At 39.2% G+C, this 25,320-nt stretch overlaps 2 protein-coding genes across 4 annotated transcripts in view; both read right to left on the reverse strand.

The window, feature by feature from the left end:
* HOXA3 (homeobox A3) overlaps window positions 1-25,320 on the reverse strand; it is a 43,311-nt gene that overhangs the window by 1,496 nt on the left and 16,495 nt on the right. Inside the window, exons 1-3 of one of the 3 annotated variants that reach the window (XM_083188940.1) lie at window positions 9,394-9,561; window positions 2,648-3,200; window positions 1-309 (exon numbers count right to left, since the gene is read on the reverse strand). The exon at window positions 1-309 is cut by the window's left edge and continues 1,496 nt beyond it. In XM_083188940.1, the coding sequence (XP_083045066.1) occupies window positions 1-309; window positions 2,648-3,083 (745 nt within the window). In that variant the 5' untranslated portion in view covers window positions 3,084-3,200; window positions 9,394-9,561. Of the gene's footprint in view, window positions 310-2,647; window positions 3,201-6,060; window positions 7,717-9,393; window positions 9,562-20,340; window positions 20,540-25,320 lie in introns of those variants that run through there. The other 2 variants (XM_083188938.1, XM_083188939.1) reach the window with 2 other exon arrangements.
* Window positions 21,144-23,795, reverse strand: HOXA4 (homeobox A4). The gene is made up of 2 exons (XM_083188941.1): window positions 22,790-23,795; window positions 21,144-22,390 (listed from the first exon to the last, which is right to left on the reverse strand). Exons 1-2 carry the CDS (start codon window positions 23,223-23,225, stop codon window positions 22,077-22,079), a joined length of 750 nt encoding a protein of 249 aa, XP_083045067.1. The 5' UTR covers window positions 23,226-23,795; the 3' UTR covers window positions 21,144-22,076.

The following is a 25,320-nucleotide window of genomic DNA, read 5'->3' on the forward strand; positions in this document are numbered from 1 at the left end:
TTAGGTACCCTCCAACAGCAGGCGGCGGCACAGGGCTCCTGCAAGGTGAGGGGCCGCCGGATGACGTCATCATGGATTTCCCTTTCTGGTCCTTTTTATATTTCATGCGTCGATTTTGGAACCAGATCTTGATCTGCCTCTCTGTGAGGTTAAGCAAGTTCGCCATCTCCACTCTTCTAGGCCGGCACAGGTACCTATTAAAGTGGAACTCCTTTTCCAGTTCAACCAGCTGGGCACTTGTGTAAGCCGTGCGGGCCCTTTTGGAAGAGGATTGCCCTGGGGGGCTCTTGTCTCCAGCACAGCTCTCACCTGCAAGGACCATGCAAAAAAAAAAAAATCAAAACATAAAACATAAAACACACGTAAATAGCAACCGTAACCATTTGCTAAAGACTGCAGGGTATTTGTATTTGACAGAACATAGTGTTTAAATGTTGCAAAATATCAATTATTTCAATCTTCCAGATTAACAACGGCTTTAAATGTAATATAAAATGTTGTCTTTGTGAGAGTATAACTAATCCTGCCAGGCATCCATACTGCCCTAAATCAGCTCTCCTGTTAATTACATGGTATTACTTACGATTATTATTATTATTATTATTATTATTATTATTATTATTATTATAGTAGTAGTAGTAGTAGTAGTAGTAGTAGTAGTAGTAGTAGTAGTAGTATCATAAACAGGGAGCAATTACTAAATAACACATTAACGTAAATAACCATGGATTAATTTAGAAATGATAAAACATAATCAAACTATGGGGTTGGGGGTAGGTGGTGGTGGGTTGGGGGTAGGTGGTGGTGGGTGGAGGGAGAGATGGGTATGATATACTACAGCATAGGTTTTCTATCTGCTGGTAACTATTGGTTCGCATTAAGATCCCCTGTATTCTATGGTTCCCTTTATAAAAGGACCACATGTTTTTTGCAGGGGCTGGATAAGATGGCTCCCTGTCCTAATACACTGTAATGTAGCACAGGGCAAGCCAGATGGTGGTGGTAACTCTGCTAGCCTGCCAAGTATGCCATTGTGGTCACACTGTCACAACAAGATGCAGAAATAATATGTTTTGGCAGCTACAATTAACAAATTAATTATGATAGCAAAAATAAAAATGCCGCAATTTTTAATGAGTAGCAATAGTTCTCATACACGGATAACAATAGTCATTATTCAGCAAAAAGCAGAGTGAATTATGGGGGGAAAGCTATAGCCACATGCATTGTGTTACACCTCCCCCACCCACTATCGACACTCCTCATCTCAATAAAGCTCTCAATATATATCTTGCATTGCAATTCAGAAGGTCTCAATTAAGAAAAGGTGAATTAATAAAGAACATAACAATGTACTGAGAAAGCAATGCCGCGCATGCGCACAGTGATGAGGCGATTGGAAGCAGAGAGGGAGGGAGTAAGGGACACAGGGAGAGAGGAGGATAGGGAGGGGGAAGGATAGGGAGGGGAGGGAGAGAGAGAGAGAGAGAGAGAGAGAGAGAGAGAGAGAGAGAGAGAGAGAGAGAGAGAGAGAGACTATACCATGCAGTGTAAATAATAGAGTGCAGTTTTGTTAAGATATTTGCCCACATTATGCAGACAGCCAAGTCTATAATCTAAAGGTGATCTGCTCTATGCACTGCATGCATTACTTATAACCAAGCACATGTCACACTCTATTTTCTAATCTGTAATCATAAAATGAGCTTAACTGTCAGGCCATCATATTAGTTGAGCCTGCAATATTTTCCAGAATTACTGTGCCTCTATATTAGATGGAATCTAATTATCTCCAATAATTGTATAAAAATTAATTGTCATTACCACAGCTGGTATATGTCTGACAGAGTGTTGTCTGTATTTCCATTCAGGCTGCCTCGTTCTTATATTTTAGTCACAATACTTAGACATAAAACACTTTCCATAGACTGCATCACTTCACTTGTATTTTATAAACAGAACTGAACGAAGTGATTTGTAAGAATCCGATCTAATTGGTGCCCTGCTTCAGCATTTATCACGTGACCTGCACTGGAAACTTCAACTGAACTGAGAAATGGAAAGGTTATGACAGGTTACTTTTTCCCTCAGGTATGGGGGAAGTGGCTGGATTTAAATGATAAAGCCACTCAATTATAAATGCACATTATTATTCCTATCTAACTATTCCTATTACAGTCAGCGCACTAATAAACACCACCAGTATAGTTATTATACTAATTAATAGCAGCCATTAATTCATCGTTACTTAACATCATTTCTCCATGTAGATTAATAGTCATTGCCATTGGCATCTAATTATATATTCCTATCCATCTCTACATTGACATGTGCCATGCCCTGATTGTGGGTTGCTGACCCACTGGCATAAAAATAAAGGCAAACAAATAAAAATCAAGCTGTCATTAAATTTGCAATGAACCCCAATAATAGTCCTAATGGGGGTGGCAAGGCAATATTTGTGTCACCTAGCTGTGCAATGCTGAGCTCGAGTTGGAAGGGTTAATACAGTGTATTTGCATAGTACAAGCACTGGGACTGCCTTGCTGAACACAACCCCTTCCATGCCACGCCAGTCAGTGAAGCAGCTTGCGTGGAGCCAGTGCATCAGGTGTGTGATGGGCTGGTGGCTGAGAGGGGACATTACCTGAACTGGAGCTCCCTGTTGCTTTCTGTTTTGTGTTCTGCCGAGATTCCTTCATCCATGGGAATATCTGCTTTGACATGGTGGGTGAGGAGATGTTGGTGGCCTTGGAGGTGGCTGCTGTGGCTGCATTAGTGGCATTCTGTGGCGGGGACAGAGAGGGTGGCGTGGGCTGTTGCTGGTCTGAGATGACCGGGACAGGGTTGGACTGACTGCTAATGGCTCTCATACAACTTTCGTTGATGTCATTGGCTTTGTGTTGTGGCCCTGTGCCGCCAGGGGACTGCAGCGAGCAGGCAGGCCGGTGATAGTCACTCTCCAGCAGGGATGAGGCAGGGGGGTATTGCTGCTGACTTGCATTATAAGTGAAACCATTTGCTCCCTGGTAGGGGTATCCGCCATAGATCGCAGAGCTGTCGTAGTAGGTCGCTTTTTGCATTTCGTTGTTTCCCAATATTTATTTCACAAACTGACAGGGTCCTGACACCCGTGAAGAGTAACATTGGCACCCCTCTGTCACGTGGCGCTGCTCGTCCAATGGCCGCCCTGCTCAGACCTGTGGTGGGGAAGAAGCAGGCTACAGTGAAGAAATGGGAGAGATCCATCTTACTTACAATAGCTAAGTGACATGAAAGCCATAAAGGAAAAAGTCTTCAGCAATATTGAGAAGTGTGTATTAAGATGATAGGGCTTCTCACTAACGTCCAACACATTTGCATTGGGCCAAAAATTACAGTTAAATGCACTTTGAATAAGTACATCACATCCTGGACTGTTCACACACACACCTCCTCCTGCCCCCTCCCAGCAAGCCATCAACACACACACACACATAGCAAGTACATATGTCATGCCACTGCATGTACCTGCATGTGTGTACATAATATGGGACAGGCAGACATAGATACAGAGAGAGATACAGAGATAGATAGATAGATAGATAGATAGATAGATAGATAGATAGATAGATAGATAGATAGATAGATAGATCTAAAAAATCATCATATCATTTAGTGATATAGAAATACATTCACAGCCATAATAATATGATTATCTAAATATATATATATATATATATATATACACACACATACACACACACACACACACACACACACACACAAATACACGGAGAAATGCATACAGATGCTAGTGCATTATGCGCCCAGGCACCGCTATCTATCACTTTGTTGGCTTACCTTTGTTTGTATTAATGCCAATAAATAACGTTTAGTTGGACGGTCCACTATTACTTTCGTAAGAGAAATAGTATTTACACACCATCGTCTTAATACACACATCTAGCTTACATAGGTTGTGTATCCAATCTGATAAAGTTCATGTTAAAATGATAACCTCAACTCTTGGGCCGCTTTGTACTCATACGGTATTGTACACTCTAAAGTAGGGACTGCCTCGGTAAACATTCATTTATCAAAGAGCTCATATCAGCCACACCAAATACAGGCCTGCAGACCAGAATCCCATACTGGTCTCTGAAATGTATACTGATCCCTCCTGATACATAAAATGATGCTACAGTACAATGTAAATAATAATAATATTAATAATAACTAATAATATTTTGGGGTCTTGCTACAAGGTATTTATGCATTTGATACACTGCTGCAGTATTCCAATTTGTAACTTTCACTTTTGCAATGTGCTACAATCTTGATTACATGATACCTTTGTACTTCTGAATTACTTACAATGTATTGCTTTGCATTTCTGTGTCACACATAACATAAGCACCAGATCAGCAAGAATGTTCTACAGATCTTATGATCTTTGGTATCCCAGCAAGCACACAAGGATAGCACATGATAAAATGCCCTAACTAAACATAATCTTTAAGATAATAATGAAATACATGATAATAAAATATCAGATGCCTTGTACTGTTATTAGTCTCCATAAAAAGAACACAATTCTACCTGTTAAAACATGATGGATTTGAAAAAACACCAGGAACCAGAAAGACCAGCAGCGTCCATCTCCATGACCACGGCTTGAACTTTCTGTGTAGCCCCTAACGATAATAGGTTCTGTCTGTGCAACTGCTCTGTAATTTGATGTATGGGGGTCATTTGGCTAGCGAGAGACTAGATGATGGAAACACAAGCCATAAAAAAAACTTCTAGGTTCCTCTCTATCTTTTGTTAAATCTTCATGTTTACCTATCTCCAAATAACTATTTAAACTTCGCCACAGCACAAAGCAGCGCGTTGGAAACGCTCTAGAACGCAAATAGCAAGATGATATAGAAATAAAGCCAGCTACATTCCAGGCACTGCCCTTTTAACAGTTAAATAATGGTTAGGGATAAAAGTTGGGATAACAACATATTACATTGTTCTATTTTATTTTGATTCATAGATGATTACTATAATACTATGTTAAAAATGGTCGATAGAGTAATAATTTATAATATTAAGAATCATTATATGGAGATTGTATTCCCATAACTGATAATAGTCTTAAATAAATCTAAATTCAATAGATTTGGAGTTAAATCCGTGTTAAGGAACATTTGATAGGCCTTAAGTGAGACCTAAAACTGCATAAAACTTTTCAGGAGTCTTAAAGTTTTTTTCATTGTTCATTAAAAATAATGGCAGTGATAACAGTCAATAATATTTGAAATACAATGAAGCAGCTTTAGATTGATTAGTCGTTACCGCAATGCAAGTCTATCAAAGACCCTCAAGGCCAGAGAAAAATGTAATATAAAATATAAAAAGTGGTCTATGAAGACAATGAACTAGAAAGCCACATATCAGTGTGCTTTTATTAACCCTTAACATCCTGGCATGCAAACTGCTGTTGATGTCTGGTTCTTAAGTGGCATATCAACAAAATATCATTGTTTATAAAGGCAAATTCTATTAATCCACCAACATAAATCCAGCTAGCTCTTTGATATCGTATTCAAATTTGCCAACGCCGCACAAGAGGGCATTAAACAACTGGAGTTACAGATGCGATTGCTGATACCACCTTGTATTTTGCTTTATGAATGATTGAAAATAATATCTATTTACAAATATTGTTAACGCAATCACGTTGGTATTTTGAGTATCATTCTATTTCTGAAGAAGCATTGCAGTATCAGGGATACTGTTATTTACCCTGCTCCTGGGGAAAAAAATTGTTTGGAGGGAACAACAATAATAAAAAAAAGAAAAAGAAAAAAAAAAAAGTAATCTCTCAGATTCAATGGACAGATATGGAAAGAAACTGTGTGGAGACGAGAAAACAGCCTGTTATTAGCAAACTATACGTATCAGTCATTTCTTGAAAGGAAGCTTGAGCCTGTGAACTCTTCTTGAACCGAGATTTAAGACTATGGTCATAAATCACTGGGACATAAACTCCACCATTCAGAAGTGATAGAGGATTTCTGGCCGCCTTACCTTGGATTCTGACGACTGACGCGGAACTCAGAAGACTGTCCTCCAGTTCGGCTCCAGAACCAGCAGATCTGGGTTCCCCACCCCCCACACCCCTGCTAATTCTCAGGCATAATGAAGGGGGCAAGGACAGCACCAGCACCCCTCCTGCTCTATCACCTACCAACACCAGGCACAACACGACCCCAGGATGAGAACAGCGCTCAGGAAATCTGAACAAGAAATGTCTGCCAAAAAAACTGGACAACCCCTAAGGTTACATATGGGCGACCCCGGTCACAAAGATAAGGGATATCAACTCTCAGTGCTTTCCAAATGTAGTTCCACAGACACACAAAAAAAATGGTATGTTTCTTACAAATATTGCCTGCTGAATGATGCTAGATTCTAAGCAGAATATTCATCTGGGAACAGGGATGTGTGGGGGTAGAAAAAAAAAGAGAAAGACATTTAAAGTCTAGGGAGATGGGGGAGACATGGAAAGAAAAATAAAATAACATGAAAAAATGGAGGGAGGAGGATCTAGGATCCTGTGAAAGTAGGCGTCACTGGAGTTCTGGAAAATGATGCTAATGAATGAATGACAGCCTGCAACTTAAGGTCTGTTTAAAATCGTTTTTTTTTACTGCTCTTTCATTTAATTCGCTAATTTCATCGAATCATTTTTTGAATCTTAAAACGAAGTTTTCATTCATGTTCCCAACCGTCAGTGAGACATAGGTGTGTGATGGTACACTGAATTATTAATGTATGTATTGTGTCTGCACAATTACAGCATGCCGAGAAGCTACTATATATACCGTCTGGCTGGGAGATATTGAAATATCAAATAGAAAAATAATTCATGTATGTATTACACAGGGGCGGTGATGTGCTAAAAGCATAAATAGGAATAAGGTTTCCTTTTTCTGATAGCGAGAACAGACCTTCAATGGCCACAGTGCATGTTTTCCAGGCGTCATTTGCCCCAACAGAAGCATTATTCTTTTTATAACAGGGATTAGCTGGCATTAGCCTCATTATAAGCGCAACGCTGAAAACCTTTAGCCAAAATCCAGGTGTTATAAAATATAAGATGAATGTTTCACAGCCACAAGAATAATGTGAGGCTCAATAACACAGAAAATATACAGAGGATAAGCCAGAAATATACAGGACTAGAAGACCGGGTGGCCTCTTCTGAATACCAATTTTTTTTGTCATTTATGGCCAAGCAAGATTTATGGCACCATGCACCATGGCTGTAAACGGGGCATTAAAACATAGAAACACTTGCTCCTTACGGCATATTGCAATGACACCACATGAAAGGAGGGAGTCAGCCAGCGTAGGAGGCGAAGGGAGGCAGAAATTCGCTACTATGCATTTTCATTTAAGCCAATACTCAGTGTTGTATTTGATGAAAGCCCACTTTGGTCAATCATTCACCCTACTACTTTTGAAATTGCTGATCCCAGATTCTTTCATTTCAGTGCTGCTAGGATAACACTAGCGCCTTCCAAGTCATAGCCGGGAATTCTGCACCCTAATGTCTTCCAGATTGGACTGCACACACACAATACTAATAATATACTCAAATGCATAAGGTTGATGAACATCCATGTTTCCATAGAATATTATATAGCAGGAAGATGTTCTCTGCATCGCCTTTATCAGGTACAGTGTTTCTGTGTCGTGTATCAGTTTATCTTTATTTTAAGTTGCTTATGCTATATGCACTGTATATTAATGTTGTATAAAGTGATGCTTGATTATACCCCTGACTTGCACCTTCTGGAGAGATTGATGGGATTTGTGTGGCTTTCGCATATGTTAGCTGCGAGAACTCTAATGATATATGCGAATATATATATATATATATATATATATATATATATATATATATATATATATATGATGCCTGTAAAATATATTTTGCTCAATAAAATTTTACCATTGAATGAATTTCCAGACTCAATTGTATATTTTGAACTGGTAAAATGACTACAACTTACAACTTAATTAAATTATGACAAATATGTAATATTCATCAGCATATTGGGGATGATATGAATTCAATGGAAATAAATGTCTTATCTTGCCAAAAAAAAAGGTATGAATACGGGAATACTGGAAAACATTTCCTGTCCAGGTGGTGTGGAAACAACGCTAACTGTGGGGAAATGTGTTTTCTGAATGTAGAGAGATTGCGTTTACCTGTAAATGTTTGCTTACCCTATTCTTTACAGTGTGAATATACTATTTCATATAGTTCATAACCTATTCTACTATCAAAATCTATGAATTTATATATATATATATACATATTTAAATATATGCACACACACGCACACACATATACTAGCTAGTCGTTATTCTTACTACAAATGTGTGTATATATATATATATATATATATATATATATATATATATATATATATATATATATATATATATTATACTCTCACACACAGCAGCAGCCACCTTATGTTAGCCATAACTGTAAACCATTTCGGTTATCAAGCTCTTCTGCCCCAATTGACCTGCTACATAAATCAAATCTCAGCACTGTGACCTTTCCTCATGCACCACTCATTAGTGCGTGCACTTAGTATCCCCCACTCTATGTATTTGTATGTTGCACTGTACAAATTGTAACATGCCAATACTCATATCTATAGGATATGAAACATAACAACTCCAGCGCGGAACTAAGGCGGCCTCTAATATTTCACAATGTATGGTGAAGGATCTAGAAGTGTTATCCCATTCTACTACACCAGTTATTATTTCATATACCAATCTGTGTAGAATAACCATTTCTACAAATACAGAAAGGATTTTATTTCTACATATTACTAGATATTACAGCCTTAACAGACCCTTAGTAAAACAGGGTTCAGATCCTAAAAGCAAAGTACAATAAAAAAAATAAAAAATATAAAAAATAAATCAAATGGGTAAATAAAAAATACATAAAGACGTCCGGGGTACATTTATGATTTGAAGGTTACCTAGAATATGCCATAGGTATAACATATTGGGTTTATTTATGTCTCTGCCTGATGAATACCCGCTCATTTCTAGAAAGAACAAGACAAATAATAGAATAAAACAAGACTAAAAACAAGGATATACTCAAAATCCTAAACACAATCAACACACAAATATTGTCATTGGCAATCGGATGCAACATCTAAGCATGATATGAACGCAGATAGCTGAAGATGTAAGGAAAGACACCATAACTCTTGTGGAATGGGAGATAAATATACACGCACACCCTACAGCCTTTCTACTGACCTTTGCCTTGGACAGCAATAACTCACACCATTAATGAACAATCAACGGATATACCTTAAAATAAAATCCATCCTTTCTAACGAAGCATTGAGTCCTATGAGCTTTTCCAATAAGGTATCCTTGATGGTGGGTTCAGGGCTGCGCTGTGATAAGAGGGAGAGAGAACCTCTTGCTGGGGATGGTTAGGGAAGCACTTGCTCTCAGTAGATACAGGAAAGGCGTAATCACAGGAGCAGCCTGGCTCAGACTCCGCTCCAAATGCCACAATAATGCGCACTATTATCTGCTCACGTGCTCATGCGTCAACTTAAATCCTTTTATTTCAAATAGGGAATGGTGATGGAACCAGATTTCCTAGGCTCTACAACCCCTAATCTCCAATAGAGAGAAATCCAACTAGTCTCAGACCAAGTCCACCCCCAACTATCATCATAACAGCATACACAGACAATTCTGCGCCATACAATATCGAGCTGCTAAATTTACTTCCCCAAGTTAGTACAATAGGTCCTAAAGGCAACTTAGAAAGAGACCACTTACATCAGTAGAAAAGTCCACGTAGTAGTAGTAGCAGTAGTGGATGCCTTGTTGACTAATTGCTAAGCTCAGCACATATTAGCCATTACACAGCCATTGGGGAAGGCTTGCTTACTCCCACACATGACACATGTCCCAAAGTAGAATCTAAGGGGCCTTTTATTACCTGACAAATGCAAGATCTCTGTTACTAGTAGTTTCCTTAGATCACACTATTAGCCTATATGCGTTTCCACTCACCATATGGGTCTGAAATGTCTTGGGTGTTGCCGTGCTGGGGATCTGAAATGTCTGGTAGAGACACTCTCCTGTACTATTCTAGCCTATTCATTTAATATACCAACAATCGAGAAAGCCACAAAATTATAGGGTTCTCCCGTTGATTAACTCCTGCTATATGACTCACATGGTTTGATAATTAGACGCACTTAACTGTCCTCCCTACTCAATTCTGCAAATCATTGTTGCTCTTCGACCCTCAGTAACTTTTAATCGACCAATTACAATCTATCTATCTATCTATCTATCTATCTATCTATCTATCTATCTATCTATCTATCTATCTATCTATCTATCTATCTATCTGTCTGTCTGTCTGTCTATCTATCTATCTATCTATCTATCTGTGTATATGTATATATATATATATATATATATATATATATATATATATATATATATATATTATTCAAGCACACATACATATCCACATACATTTAGCTTACAGTGTTATAGTTGCACCTTTCTTTTAATGGGGGGAAAGTAGTCCCATTACACAAGAAGGAAGCAGAAAGATCACTGGACAGTACCATTTGGCATATCCCTGACCTTTCTATGAGAACATCTCCAAATCTCACATTGCCTCATGAAAGAGAATAAAACTGCTTTTCTGGCTCAAGCATGTCATTTGGGGGCCAGTTAATGAATATCTTGGATAGAATAGCCCACAGAACAATAAAAAAGCCTCAAAGCAAGAAAAGGGACCGAAATTAATGGATAATTGGCCAGTTCTTGAGAGCCCCAGCCAGAAGAAAGATGAGTGGTTTCCCTGGACTTGTGCATATTAGAAACACTTTAGACCTGGATATAACATGAAAGGGAAGACAATCTTCCTGAACATCTTGGAGATGACTGTAGTGCCTGTGAAATATACACCACCTCAAATTTCTTTGTCTTACAGAAATCGAACATGGACCCAGGTTTACTGGAATCAGGCTGGTGATAATCGATGCGCCCGGGCTCCTGGCCGGACCTGCACAGTATTAGATGTATTCTGCTTACTTGGGGGAATTTCTGGTACTGTGGCTTCAGTTTACTCCCGAGTTCACCAGTAACCCGCACGCGATTCAGGACACACTGTCCTGGGATCTCAGTGATGCTTTTTACGTGGGTCGTTGTCAATCTTAAATCGACTTTAGACTTTTTTTTAAAGCCTTTTGAAGGTCAGTATCTGCGTGCAAGATCCGTCGCTAAAAGTTTCTGCTACGCAAAGTTTCTAATTGAATGTAATGATTTGCTTTATTTGCTTATTGCAGACACTAGACTTACAAATCTATGCGACCCAAATGAACACGAGGTTGACCACGCCACATCACACAATGGGATCTTTATTTCCCCATAGGATAATGGGAGAGGATCATGGCAATGATTGCTATGATTGTGTTAGAAGACACAGCTTATTATATGCATAGGTTTAAAATGGTATCATTCCCACACTTTCAAATAATGTCTAAGATTTGTAGGCCATGTACATAAACATGTTTGAAAAAACACACACACACACACACACACACACACATAACTATGCGGGAATATAAAATATTAGGGAAGCCCGCATTTATTGTTATTCTATGTACAAATGCTAGAGTTATATATTCTTAGTATGTTTCTTACATTTATAGATTGCGATTGGTGGCAGGTGTGAACACAATAATCAATAAACTTATCCAAAAAGCTACTTGTAAGAGTGACACTGTTGCTGCGTGTGATGGGCTATTTTTTACTGGCTTAGTTATCATTAAGCAAAGAAACTAGCCCATTTGGTTAGCAAGTGAAGCTGTAGATGCAAAATGCATGAAATACTCAAATGTGCACTAAATGGATTTCACTTTTCTGTAAAGAGAACATTTTCCCAAACAAACTAACAGTATGCAAATCAAATGTCCCTTAGAACATTTAAACATCTGCACACTGACCAACTTTATGAACCTTTTCTAGTCATCGTGAGAATGGCAAATAAATCATTTACTTGAATGCTTTGTCCTGCTGAATTGCTGGGAATCCTTCACATGACCAAGGCCTCCTTAAATATCACTATTTTTTTCAGCGCCCTGCAAGGTTTCTGTGCTTGTGTGACACAGGAATGAATGGCAGGCATGTTATCCATGGTTATTATTTATTAAAAAAAGACTTTTGTTACTCAGGTTGATTTGTTGGCTAGCTTGATAACTGTATTTTTTTTTTATTATTTTGTTCATGGAATATATATATATATATATATATATATATATATATATATATATATATATATATATATATATATATATAGTAAGCATAAATATATTAAGATAGATAGATAGATAGATAGATAGATAGATAGATAGATAAATAGTAGATGGACCTAATAGTATGCATGTACTTCTGCCTTTCATAACATATGCTATAACCTGTTAATGATAAACACTGTAAAATGTTTCAAATACAATACTTATGTTTTCAAGATACAATAAAGATACATTAAATTGGTCATTTATACCCTCACATATAGCATAAGCAAGTCCCTATTGTTTTGTTGGTGACTGAATTTTTAATGGAGTATTAATCCATCCATCTCTCTATTCTTACAAGACCATCATTGCCTTCTACATGTTGAACAAAGGAGGCAACACAAGACTGTGCTGAAAGACAGTGGCTTCCAATCTGGGAACAGAGTCTTATAGCAAGGCCAACTTGTCCAAAATATCCTCTCTGCCCCTGTCTGAATCCCCCCTCTCTCTCTCTCTCTCTCTCTCTCTCTCTCTCTCTCTCACACACACACCATTTTTCTCTCTCCCCCCCCCCCCTTCTCTCTACTACACTCCCTCCTTCTCTGTCTTTCTTTCCTTTACTTTTCTCCTTTCCGCTCTCTTTTTCTATCTCCATCTCTCTCTCCTGCCTTTCCCTCTCTCCTTCTTCCTGTCTCTCTCTCCCTTTCTCTCCCACTTCCTCCTCTTCCTTCTCTCTCTAATTTTCCCTTCTCTCTAAGGGCGAGATGTATCAAGCTTCAAAAAGTGATAAAATAGAGAGTGATAAACAGCCAGCCAATCAGCTCTCAACTGTCATGTCACAGACTGGGTTTGAAAAATAAAAGATAGGAGTTGATTGGCTGGTTGTTTATCACTCTCCATTTTATCACTTTCTAGCTTGATACATCTGGCCCTTATTCTTTATCTCTCTTCATCTTCTCCTCTCCCTTTCTCTCTCCTTCTCCCCTTTTTTCTCTCTCCTTTTCCCCTCCATTATTTCTCTCTTTCGCACTTTGAACAAATGAGTCTATACAAGGCCTCTAATCTGGAGAAGAGAGTTTTCTTCTCCTCTCCCCCTCTTTTTCTCCTCCTCTCCTTCTCTCTCTCTCTCTCTCTCTCTCTCTCTCCCTCCCTTTCTCTCTCTCTCTCTCTTTCTGCCCCAATATCTTAACAAGACTGCACTCTTTATTATTTACACTGCAGGGTATAGTCAGTCTCTCTCTCTCTCTCTCTCTCTCTCTATCTGTTCCCCCCCCCCCCACACACACACACACACACACACACACACACACACACTCATACACTCCTCCCTCTCAATATTTATGTATCTCACCCCCCCTCTCTCTCTCTCTCTCTCTCTCTCTCTCTCTCTCTCTCTCTCTCTCTCTCTCTCTCTCTCTCTCTCTCTCTCTCTCTCTCTCTCTCTCTCTCTCTCTCTCTCTCTCTCTCTCTCTCTCTCTCTCTCTCTCTCTCTCTCTCTCTCTCTCTCTGGTATGTGATCAACCAGTACAAAAGTCAGCAAAGTAAGCACTCTAGAGTGGAGAAGAGACAAGTTAAGAGAGTTTGTGTAACTGTGAGCAGACTAGGTATAACAATATGTCTATGTATAAAGATTGATATATAATATGCTGCACGCTATATTGCATATCTTTATGTGTATAAATAAAATCAGCAGGAGTTTTCACCATTTCTATGTTAGTTTTGTAACATCAAAGGTAAAAGGTATAAATGAAGTGCAAACATATGCATTTTATTAGAATATGTACTACAGAGCCAATATAATCTTGTATAAAGGGAACCCCAATCAGCAGGACAGGATACAGGATGTGATAATATAATTGTTACCGGGTCTCTATAGAGCCAGATAAATCATCCGTTTAAAAACTGTCTGTTATAATTTTGTTGCTTTTGGGCATATAATAAATAGTAACACACACAATTGCACAATCACATTTGAACACGATTGGTCGTGCAGTGATTACATGATATTTTCCTTAGCCACAGTATAAAATGGACTTAAATAACTCCTACTAACAACTGACAAACATGTTCAATCTAATGTGTAAAAAATAGCAATGCAATGACTGTCGTGGATGAGTCGTGATAATAAGTGCTTTACTATTGCTAGCTAGACACTGGCCTGCACTGACGTTGTCGCATCAGGTAAAGCAACGGCCAATCAGGTAACTCAAGACAAGGTGCCCAGATTATATCTAGACCACAGCGTGAGACTACGGTAATGTCTTCAACAGGAGACACAAAGAACTTGAACAGTTTGCAATATGGATGGAAATAAAACACCAGCACTAAATAGTATATATATATATATATATATATATATATATATATATATATGTTTCAGAAGCCTTTTTATTAAGCAAGGATGTATTTTATTCACAACAATGAGATCGTGATTTTCACTGCTGATAGAGTTGAATCTAGATTTGAACCAATCAATATAAAACGTTGGGCTCTCTGAGTCATTTCGAAAACCAAGTGAGCAGAAACAGAGGCGGAATGCTTACTACTGATATAAGAAAAAGATAACACACCAGCCTGCTGTCTATCCATATGCACTGATGGCATCACACTCCAAGTATTAAGCAGTTTGGTGCTTCTACAACTGTTATGGAACTACAACTCTCAGCATGTGAGTCAGATTTTGGTTGGAAGTTATGGCTTCAAAGCAGATTGGGGCACAGCAAAATGATGATCTCACAATTGCAGCACCCGGCTACCAAATAATTAACCTTCACTACATACATTAACTGCTCCGAGTTTATCCGAATACCATATTTCCTTAGGCTGCCAGACTCTCTTATATGTATAAAGTTAGCAAAGATATCATCATCTCAAGTGTTAAGTTATAGTGAAGCCACTTTGTCTAACAGAAGCAGCCAACACAGAGATCACATCTTCAATTTGCAGAACTACCAGAGATACCTACAGTATGGCTAGTGTAACATATTACCAGTGTTACAAATGACCAGAGATACATACTACCAATGCTACATATTAGCAATGATACATATTACCAGCATAACACATCACCACTGCAACAAATTAGCAGTGTGACAGATTACCACTGTAATGTGCTATCTGTGTGACAAATTAGCAGATGTAGATCACCAGTGATACATATTAACAGTGTTACAAATTAACCAACACATTAGCAGTGTTACACATGATCAGTGTTACATATAAGCAGTATTACAGGTTACCAGTGATGCACATTACCAGTGTTACAGATTACTTCAGTGTTACAGATTACCAGGAGGATATTTACTAACATGGGAATTCTATTTCATATGGGATATTGGGCAACCAATGAGATACTATCTATTATCTGCTAAGAGGTGCTACATAAATAAGTAGATTCTGATTGGTTGCCCGAAGCAACATTCCATGCGAAATAGAATAGAACTCCCATTTTAGTTAAACCCTCCCCCCTTCCCTCCCAGTGGAAGATAAATCAAACTTTGGAGAGAGGTAAAATACCAAACAATCAGCTTCTGTTATTTTACAAGCTGCATTTTAGCTGGTCGGTTGTTACATTATCTCTCTCCACTTTAGCTGTCTTTTGAGGGTACAGATTAAAGCATTGTTACAGATTACAAATAATTATACCAGCCTATTAGCTTCTGCCATTTTCCATGCTGTGATTTAGCTGTTTGGTTGTTACTTTATCTCACTACACTTTACAACTACCCCTCAGTGTTTCACATGACCTGTGTAACAGATTACCAGTGTAAAAGGGTGTACACACGGGGAGATTTTGACTAATGGACAATTTTGACTAAGCATATTTGGGAGAGATTTTGGCTAGATGCACTGGAGATTTTGTCTAAGCAATAATAGTCTATGACAGGGGTGGCCAAACCGGTCCTTGAAATCTACCAACGGTCCATGTTTTCCAGATCACCTAGCTGGTGCACAGCTGTAGTCAATACTAACGGTCACATTTTCAAACCTGCTGCATTCATTCCTACTATAGATCCACAGGTTGTCTGGAAAACATGCACCATTGGTAGATCTTGAGGACAGGTTTGGCCACCCCTGGTCTATGATCTAGTCAAAATTTCCTTGCCTGCAAAATCAATCTTTGCTAAGCAATTTCTGCTGACAATATTGACTAAGCAGGAGAAAAATAGGGAGATTTTGGCTAACCTTCTAGGAGATTTTGACTATCTAGTTAAAAGTTCTCCGTGTGCACACCCCTTTACAGGTCACCAGTGATATTACTAGTGTTACAGATTACCAGTATTACATATCATCAGTGTACTGCATTACCAATATAATACTACCAGTTATATATACACCAGTGATATATATATATATATACACTGACATTGCTAAATATCACCAGTGCAGAATATCACCAGTGACGCATATCACCAGTGTTACAGATCACCAGTGTTACAGATCACCAGTGATATTACCAGTGTTATAGATTACCAGTATTACATATACTAACAGTGATATATACACCAGTGATATATGTATATATATATATATATATATATATATATATATATATACACTGACATTGCAAAATATCACCAGTGATGCATATCACCAGTGTTACAGATCATATCACCAGTGTTACAGATCACCAGTGAGATTACCAGTGTTATGGATTACCAGTATTACATATACTAACAGTGATATATACACTGACAGTGCAGAATATCACCAGTGATGCATATTACCAGTGTTACAGATCACCAGTGATATTACCATTGTTATGGATTACCAGTATTACCTATTATCAGTGTACTGCATTACCAATATAAAATACTAACGCTGATATATACACTGACAGTGAAAAATCTCACCAGTGAAAAATATCACCAGTGTTACAGATAATCAGTGATTGATATGACCAGTACTATAGATTACCAATATAACATTAATACCTGTGTAACATATTAATAACGATCCTTATTACCAGTATTACATACCAACAGTGTCACATATTAACAGTGTTAACAGTGCATACTACCAGTGATTCATATGACCAGTGTTATTGATTACCAATATAACACATATACCAGCATAACTTATTACTGCGATACCTATTACCAGTATTACATATTATTACCAGTGTTTCATGATACCAGTATAACATTTTTTTTAAATAGCAGTTTCTTATATAGCGCACACAGATTCCACAGCGCTTTATGTATTACCAGTAATACATTTTACCATAATAGCATTGTTTATCCTCATTTGAGATAAGAAGTTAGAGCCTGCATTACCCCAGCTGGATATGGAAATGTTCCTGAGAGTGACTGATAAGTAGCTATTTGAATCCTTGCTGTTGATTGCTAGGACTATAGATCACATATCCTCAGTGTAGACATTAGGAGCAGTTACATGTGAAAGTGTAATGTGAGAGGGGTGGCTCCCATGTGTATGGGGCAAATTGCTGACAATATTTGTATTCTTGTTTTCAAGTGATCCAGGTATAAACTGATACCCCTTTCAGACATACGCGAAAATCCCAGGTTTTTTCACATGAACGCGCCCAAACCCGGGACTAGCGTATGTCTGAAAGGGTATACCCGGGATTTCACTCCCGGATACTGAGCACCTGCAATTGACCAGGGTTTTTCCCGGTATTTAACTCCCGGGTATAATATCCGGCTTATGTCTGAATGGGTTTACCCGGGTTTTTCAGTTATAAACATGTGATGTTGCTTTTTTTTTGCTGCCGGGGCGTGTCCCATTTTAATGATGAAACACAGAAATGCTTGAAAAGCCTGGCTTATGTGTGAAAGGGGTATACCCGGGTTTTTCCCGGATTTGAGGTGTAGTGTGAAGGGGGTCTGTTACTAAAATCCTGGGAGTGACCTGGGTTGAAAATCCCGGGTAAACCTGACCAAAATCCCGGGTAGTATGTCTAAAAGGGGTATGATTTAGATCAAAAGGTAGGGCAGGGCCGCATGAATACAGTGGGTGAGATTTAATGGGATGAGAGATTCAAAAAGTGAGAGATTTGGTGAGAATTCTCCAGTTTTTTTAAAGCAGCAATCATTTACACTGCTAATCCAGTTTGATTTTGCAGTGTAAATGATTGCCGCTTTAAAAAAACTGGAGTTTTCTCACCAAATCTCTCATTTTCTGAATCTCTCATCCCATTAAATCTCACCCAGTATACTGTACCTGCAGACCTTTACAATACCTTGTTCCAGAACAAGGAGAGAAAAATATGACATACACAGGGAGACAAATGGATGGAGGGTATAAAGTGGGGAACAGGCAGGAGATATACAGCAAGGTACAGGGGAGGGGGGAGGGGTGAAGGGACTGGAGTGAGACATGGATGGTGAATGGATGGACGGATTGTTGGATGGTCTACTGGAGAAGAAATTTAAGGCAGTCAAGGAAAAAAAGAGCAAGAGAGAGGAGAGAGAAAGAGAGAGATGAGGATTAGACAGCGGATGGAGGAGGGGGGAGTGATAATATGTAAGAGAGAGACATTGGTAAAAGGTAAGCAAATGATACAGAAATGGTGATTAGGGTAACAATAAAATATGTTGGGGATAGGAACAGGATATGGGTGAAATAGAGAGGCAGATTCAGGGAGTGGGAGAGACATATTGATGGAAGTGTAAAAGGAAGAAGAGATATTTGACAAGAGAGAGGGAGAGAGAGAGGGGGGAGAGAAAGAGAGTGAGGGGAGAGAGAGAGTGGGGAGAGAGAGATTGGGGGAGAGAGAGAGGTGGTGTGGACGGCAAGAGAGAAGGTGAAGACAAGCGGGTGGGAGGGGGAGAGGTGAGACTATACATGAGAGAGATTGACATTGGTAAGAACTACATTATACATAGATGGTGATGAGGTTAACTATTAAATAAAGATGTAGTATGGTGGCCAAAGGAAATTTGGGTGAAAGAGAGAGGGGTAGAGAGAGAGAGAGAGAGGGATGGAGAGAGAGAGAGGGGGGGGGGAGAGAGAGGGATAGAGAGAGAGGGGGTACTACCCACACATTGCAGAAAATGGGATGGGTACATCTGGCATGTTACTCAAATTAAATATGGTGGATCACATCCTGAACATAATCCTGTGACCAGAACATATGGTGCAAATGGTGCATTATGCACTGGCCCTTACATTCTTAGGATGGAGGAAAATGCAAGAAAGAGCTCCTGGTTGCAATGCCCATTGTATACGGAATATTCACCACCCTTTATCCTACCACATTAATAACATGCACGAACTCGTCTCCCAGTGTGTACCATGCAACTGAATTACAACCAATCACGCAGTCACACTTCTTTAGCTATCTATGTGCTATATTTATCTCTTTATGATTATTTCAGTCTAAAAAACATTGTCAATAAAACATTTATTTCATCTGTCTTATACAAGCAAACAAGTTTCGAAGCAACATGAACGAAATCTTAGGAATTTTGCGTAATTAGCATCTGAGATTCGCCAGAGGCGAGCAATGATCTAGGAAGATACCGATATAGCTGCAAGGAGGAGGGAAGGAATCTCTTGTTTACTATTATTATTATATATTTTTTTTGTATTTTACCAAAAACATTTGTTTTTTGAACGTTAAAAATGTTACAGAAACTGCAGGGTCCAGATTTACAGAAACAGGGATGGTTCATTTTACATGGAATTCAATACCAAAGGTCAAGGGTTTGAAGGTCAGCTTGCCTCTCTCGAAAAAAGGAAAAAAACTCAATAGACAGAAACCGTGTCCTCTGCATGAACTCTGTTGCCTTAGCAAAGGCCAGACAATGTGATAGGACAAACTACAAATCTAAGGAAGACACACACACACATATATATATATATATATATATATATATATATATATATATATATATATATATATATATATATATATATATATATTACTATGATAAGTAATATATGGCCTTCGAATCACGAAATAAATACTTGCAAAGATAAAGTAAACAAAAACGCTTTGTGAGCATCACTATACCTTATGGGAGTGGAAGAATCCTCAGTTACATTCTATCCAGCTTCAATTTTCAGTATGAACGTATGCAATTGGTTAATAAAATCATGATCCACCACAGATGGCTCCGATTTCAGAAGAAATGCCATAGCTTCTGCACAAATGTTACTTTTCCAAGTGAAAAGCACAGATTTGCTGCTGCAAACGAAATCCTTCAGCATGTCTGATGGGATACAAATAAGTCGTTATAAGATATTGCTATGCTGAATAAACAAAGAAGAATAAACACTGTGTATATATATATATATATATATATATATATATATATATATATATATATATATATATATATATATATATATATATATATATATATCCATAAATGCATAAATGCCCAAACAATAGTAAATCAAGTATCAAATGTTGCCGGAATGCAAAAAAGAACAATGCACACATAAATAAATAAATAAATACATAAATAAATAACTAAATTATTATGTGAAGTCTGTCTAAGCTCTTACAATTGAAGAGACTGATTCAGCAGAAGTACACATTTTGCAGCACGTCACAGAATATGTTTTTTTTTTTATTATTTGTTTTGTTATATATTTGAAATTCCCTCTTGTTCCAACGGTCATGCATAATGTAATATTTAACTTAGATAACGTTTATACATTTACTCAGTATTCTAAACGACTACATTAATATAGCTTACAGATAGATAGATAGATAGATAGATAGATAGATAGATAGATAGATAGATAGATAGATAGATAGATAGATAGATAGATAGATAGATAGTATACACAAAGTTGCACATATAGGCACACAGCCATAAAAAAATACTTTTACTCAGTCCTCATTTTCTCTATCCTACCATTTTATCGCGATCACTGTGTCTCCAGTATTAATACAATTGTTTTATATCTTTATATTTACAGCTAGCTGCTGACCAAGATATGTGCAGACGCCAGTGTGTGTGACTCAGTATGTGCGTGTGCACTGAAATAATGACTTCTTTATAATAAGTACGTTTAGGAAACAGTTGTGAGATGTTTTTTGAAAACTTTAATTTTCTCAGAATATTCTTAGAGGTTAGCACCACATTAATACAGCACAACATCCACAATATGTACCACTTATACTGTATCTTCGCCCCCTCCTCGCCTTCAAGACGATCAAAGGCCTTCTACAGCAATGCTAACATCCAACGAGTGTCAAACACACATTGATCTCAGACAACGAGCTAAGCAGGAAAACAGTTATGCTGTTTGTACAGAAATGCTTCTTATGTCCGCCAGTATTTACAAATCCGACTCCTTTAAATCTTCAATAATCCATTAAATAAATCATAAAAAAATGTTTGGTTTTCTTAAATACCCACAGCTATATGTATATGTGTAATATAGTCGATGGTCCATCCCCCCTGTCACATAATATGCCAGAAATGCATCTGTGGAGTAGGTATCTTGTATACAAAATAGTTTGCTACCAATGCAGACATTGAAGAACTAGACGTTAATAATCATGTACACATATACCCCATAGCTATTTTATATGCATACAATCAAATACATAAATAAAACGACGCAAAAGTCTCCATGGATTTCCTTGGATTGGAGAACAATTGTCCATATTGGCTCTAAGACTTTGTATCCAGCAATATCAGGGAGCTTTGTGGGATGTTTAAAGTTTTTTTTCTTCCCCATAGTCATTTGGTCCAAATGATTGACAGCATTATGGATCAATGCCATTACATGTTATAATAATGGGGTTGTTGACCCATCTGTGTGCTGGTGACCCTGTAGTTTGGACTGCTGGCTGGAGGCTGGTGGGTTTGCAGATCGCATCTTGGTGTTGGGCAATTTGTGGTCCTTCTTCCACTTCATCCTCCTGTTTTGGAACCAGATTTTGACCTGACGCTCGGACAGGCACAACGTGTGCGCAATCTCTATCCGCCTGCGCCTAGTTAGGTAGCGATTAAAGTGGAACTCCTTCTCCAGCTCCAACACCTGCTGCCTGGTGTACGCGGTCCGGGACCTTTTGGGTTCCCCTCCAGTGTAATTTGGATTAACTGGGAGAAAAAGCAATGGGACATAATCATTAGGCAATGGCTTGGCACCATTGTTTAGCTAAGACAGAAATAAATAAATAAACAAATATAAAAAGAAAGAGAAAGTTTCTCAGGCTGGTGACAATGCAACACACAGCAGAGAGCCATAAAACACGGTGATGGGGACTGGGGGAGAGAAAGGCATCAAAGGCGCACGGCCCAGAGTCAATAGCAGGGTAATTACATTTATGGGATCTGTAATTACTTTCTACAACAAATTGACTCCAATAAATCCTGCAGTTAAGAGCTACTGATACTAAAAGGGTGGCTCTCTCCCTGTGACTGGCCAACAGACAGCCCGGGTCACCCCCTGTCACTGCCTGCTGCTGCTGCTGCTAGGGCCACAGAGCTGACACTTACTTGTGTTGACATGTATTTTCTTCATCCAAGGATAGACCACTGGCTCCTTGCATTTCAGCCCAGAAGCAGCCTTCTCAGTGTGGATGCTGCTGTCATTGGACACTCCTATAGACTCGCAGTGCTGGGGTGGCTGTCTGAGGACGTGGCTTTGGAGAAGTTGCTGGGACTGGCTGTGTCCCTTGCTGGGGATCCCCTCCTGGGCGACCCCGGCCTCATGGCCCGCTGCGATGTGGCTGTAGCCATAGCTGGCTTCGGGGTAGCTGCTGCCCGGAGCTGGGTACAGAGCCTCGGGAGGAGCCTGGAAGCCGGGTTCCCTCGGCCGCTCGTAGTAATCGGGGGACTGGCTGTGCAGGTAGTTACTCTGTGCGTACTCCTCGCAGGGGGGGAATTTGGGCTCGATGTAGTTGGAGTTGATCAGAAACGAGCTCATGGCCATTAATTTGTGGAAGTGCAAGAAAAAAAAAATACTAATTTTTCTGGCGTTGTCGTTTTTCTGTTCTGCACAGAACCCTCCTCCTCCCTGTCAGCTCTGCAAACTAGCCGCCCATGTGACCCGGCCGGCCAATCAGCGCCCTCCCCTGCACCCCGGATAAGGAAACACTGAGATGATAAATGCATTGCCACTCACCCCTTATATACTTATCTGCAGCTGTAACATCATCTCTGCCAGAGGTACAGAGGACAGCACCAGGGATCAATACTAATCACAGCCACATTGCCTAATCATAACAGTAATGCACTAAGATCAGTAATGCTGGCCTCTGCCACCACTGCTGTGCCCACCACACCTGGTGCTCTGCTGGGAGAAGCTGCTCTGCAATGTAATACTGTATGTAATCCTCCATGTAGTATGTTACTAAATCATCTGTAGTGCTGCCAATTCATCCAGTGGCTGTAGTGTAGCAAGCTGTGGGTTCAGTCACTGTGCTCTGTACAGGAAGGCTGCTCTTGCACTGTAATACTGGATGTAATCCACCATATATTGTGTTAATAAGTCATCTCCAGCGCTGTCATATCACTCAGTGGCTGGTGTGCCGGCTGTGGGTCCGGTCACTGTTCCCTGTACAAAAAGGCTGATCTGCATTGTAAAGCTGTATGCAATACTCTATGTAGTTTTACTACAGTGCTTCCACACCACTCAGTGGCTGATGTGTAGGCTGTGGGTTCAGTCAATGATCCCCTGCTCTGCAATATAATACACCATGTAATACTCTATGTTGTATATTACTAAGTCACCCACTCGGGCTAGTGTGTCACTGATCCCCTGTACATAAAGGCTTCTCTACAAATGAATACTCCATGTAATACTAATCTGTAATTGCTGTGATCGCTGTGGGTTCAGTCTATGAGCCCCTGTGCAGGAAGGCAGCTCTGCAATGTAAATCTTGATGTAATACTCTATGTTGTACGTAATTCATCTATTCTGATGCCAGTGGCTTGTGTAGACTGTGGGTTCAGTCAGAGGACCCCATGTGCCGGTAGGCTGCTCAGAAAATGAATACCCCATGTAATACTATTCTGTAATTGGTAAGTTCGCTGTGGGTTCAGTCTATGATCCCCTGTGCAGGAAGGCTGCTCTGCAATGTAATACTTGATGTAATACTCTATGTTGTTTGTTACTGAGTCATCTATTCTGATGCCACTCAGTGGCTGGTGTGCAGGAAGGCAGATCTGCAATGTAATACTTGATGTAATACTCTATGTTGTATGTTATACATCTATTCTGATGCCACTCAGTGGCTGGTGTGTAGGCTGTGGGTTCAGTCAATGGACCCCATGTGCAGGAAGGCAGCTCTGCAATGTAATACTTGATGTAATAATCTATGTTGTATGTTATACATCTATTCTGATGCCATTCAGTGGCTGGTGTGTAGGCTGTGGGTTCAGTCAATGGACCCCATGTGCAGGAAAGCAGCTCTGCAACGTAATACTTGATGTAATAATCTATGTTGTATGTTATACATCTATTCTGATGCCACTCAGTGGCTGGTGTGTAGACTGTGGGTTCAGTCACTGATCCCCTGTATATGGAAGACTGCTTTGCCTGACACTTCATAGTGCAGCTAGCCCTGAGCTCAGCCACAGACAGGTCATCTCCATAGGCTAGAATGGAATGGGAGATCGCCTGGGCAGAACATATGAGGAAGTTACTGGTAAATCAGATACTGATCTACTCATGTAGTGACATCCAGTCATATGTTTTACATATGTGATATGAATAAGTGGCCTATATGTGTCTCCTCTCATTTAGAAAGCAGCATTATGTTCCTGCATATCAGTCGTTTGTTTAGCAGATGTTTCTTCTGTGTAAAGATGTATAAAATAGTGTGAAAAAGCTGGTCATGTCTGCAATCACACCTCCAATAGCTCACACGGCGTTCATAGCACACCAGCTGACTGCAGAGAAGAATTATCTATATTGGTTGTGTAAATATTAGTATTGGCATCACATAAGCCTAGTAAGCAGTCGTTCCAAAGAACTATAGCTGGGTCTGTTTACTGTCTCATTGCAAAGAGGACCCGTGTTCACC

This window comes from Crinia signifera, chromosome 5, assembly GCF_055691185.1.
Source record: "Crinia signifera chromosome 5, ASM5569118v1, whole genome shotgun sequence".
Classification (NCBI taxonomy): domain Eukaryota; kingdom Metazoa; phylum Chordata; class Amphibia; order Anura; family Myobatrachidae; genus Crinia; species Crinia signifera.

Coding starts and splice junctions, on each gene's coding strand:
- HOXA4 (XM_083188941.1), bottom strand. CDS start 23,225: ATGGCCATGAGCTCGTTTCTGATCAACTCCAACTACATCGAGCCCAAA. Junction 22,391..22,789: donor GAAAATACATGTCAACACAA/GTAAGTGTCAGC, acceptor TTTTTCTCCCAG/TTAATCCAAATTACACTGGA.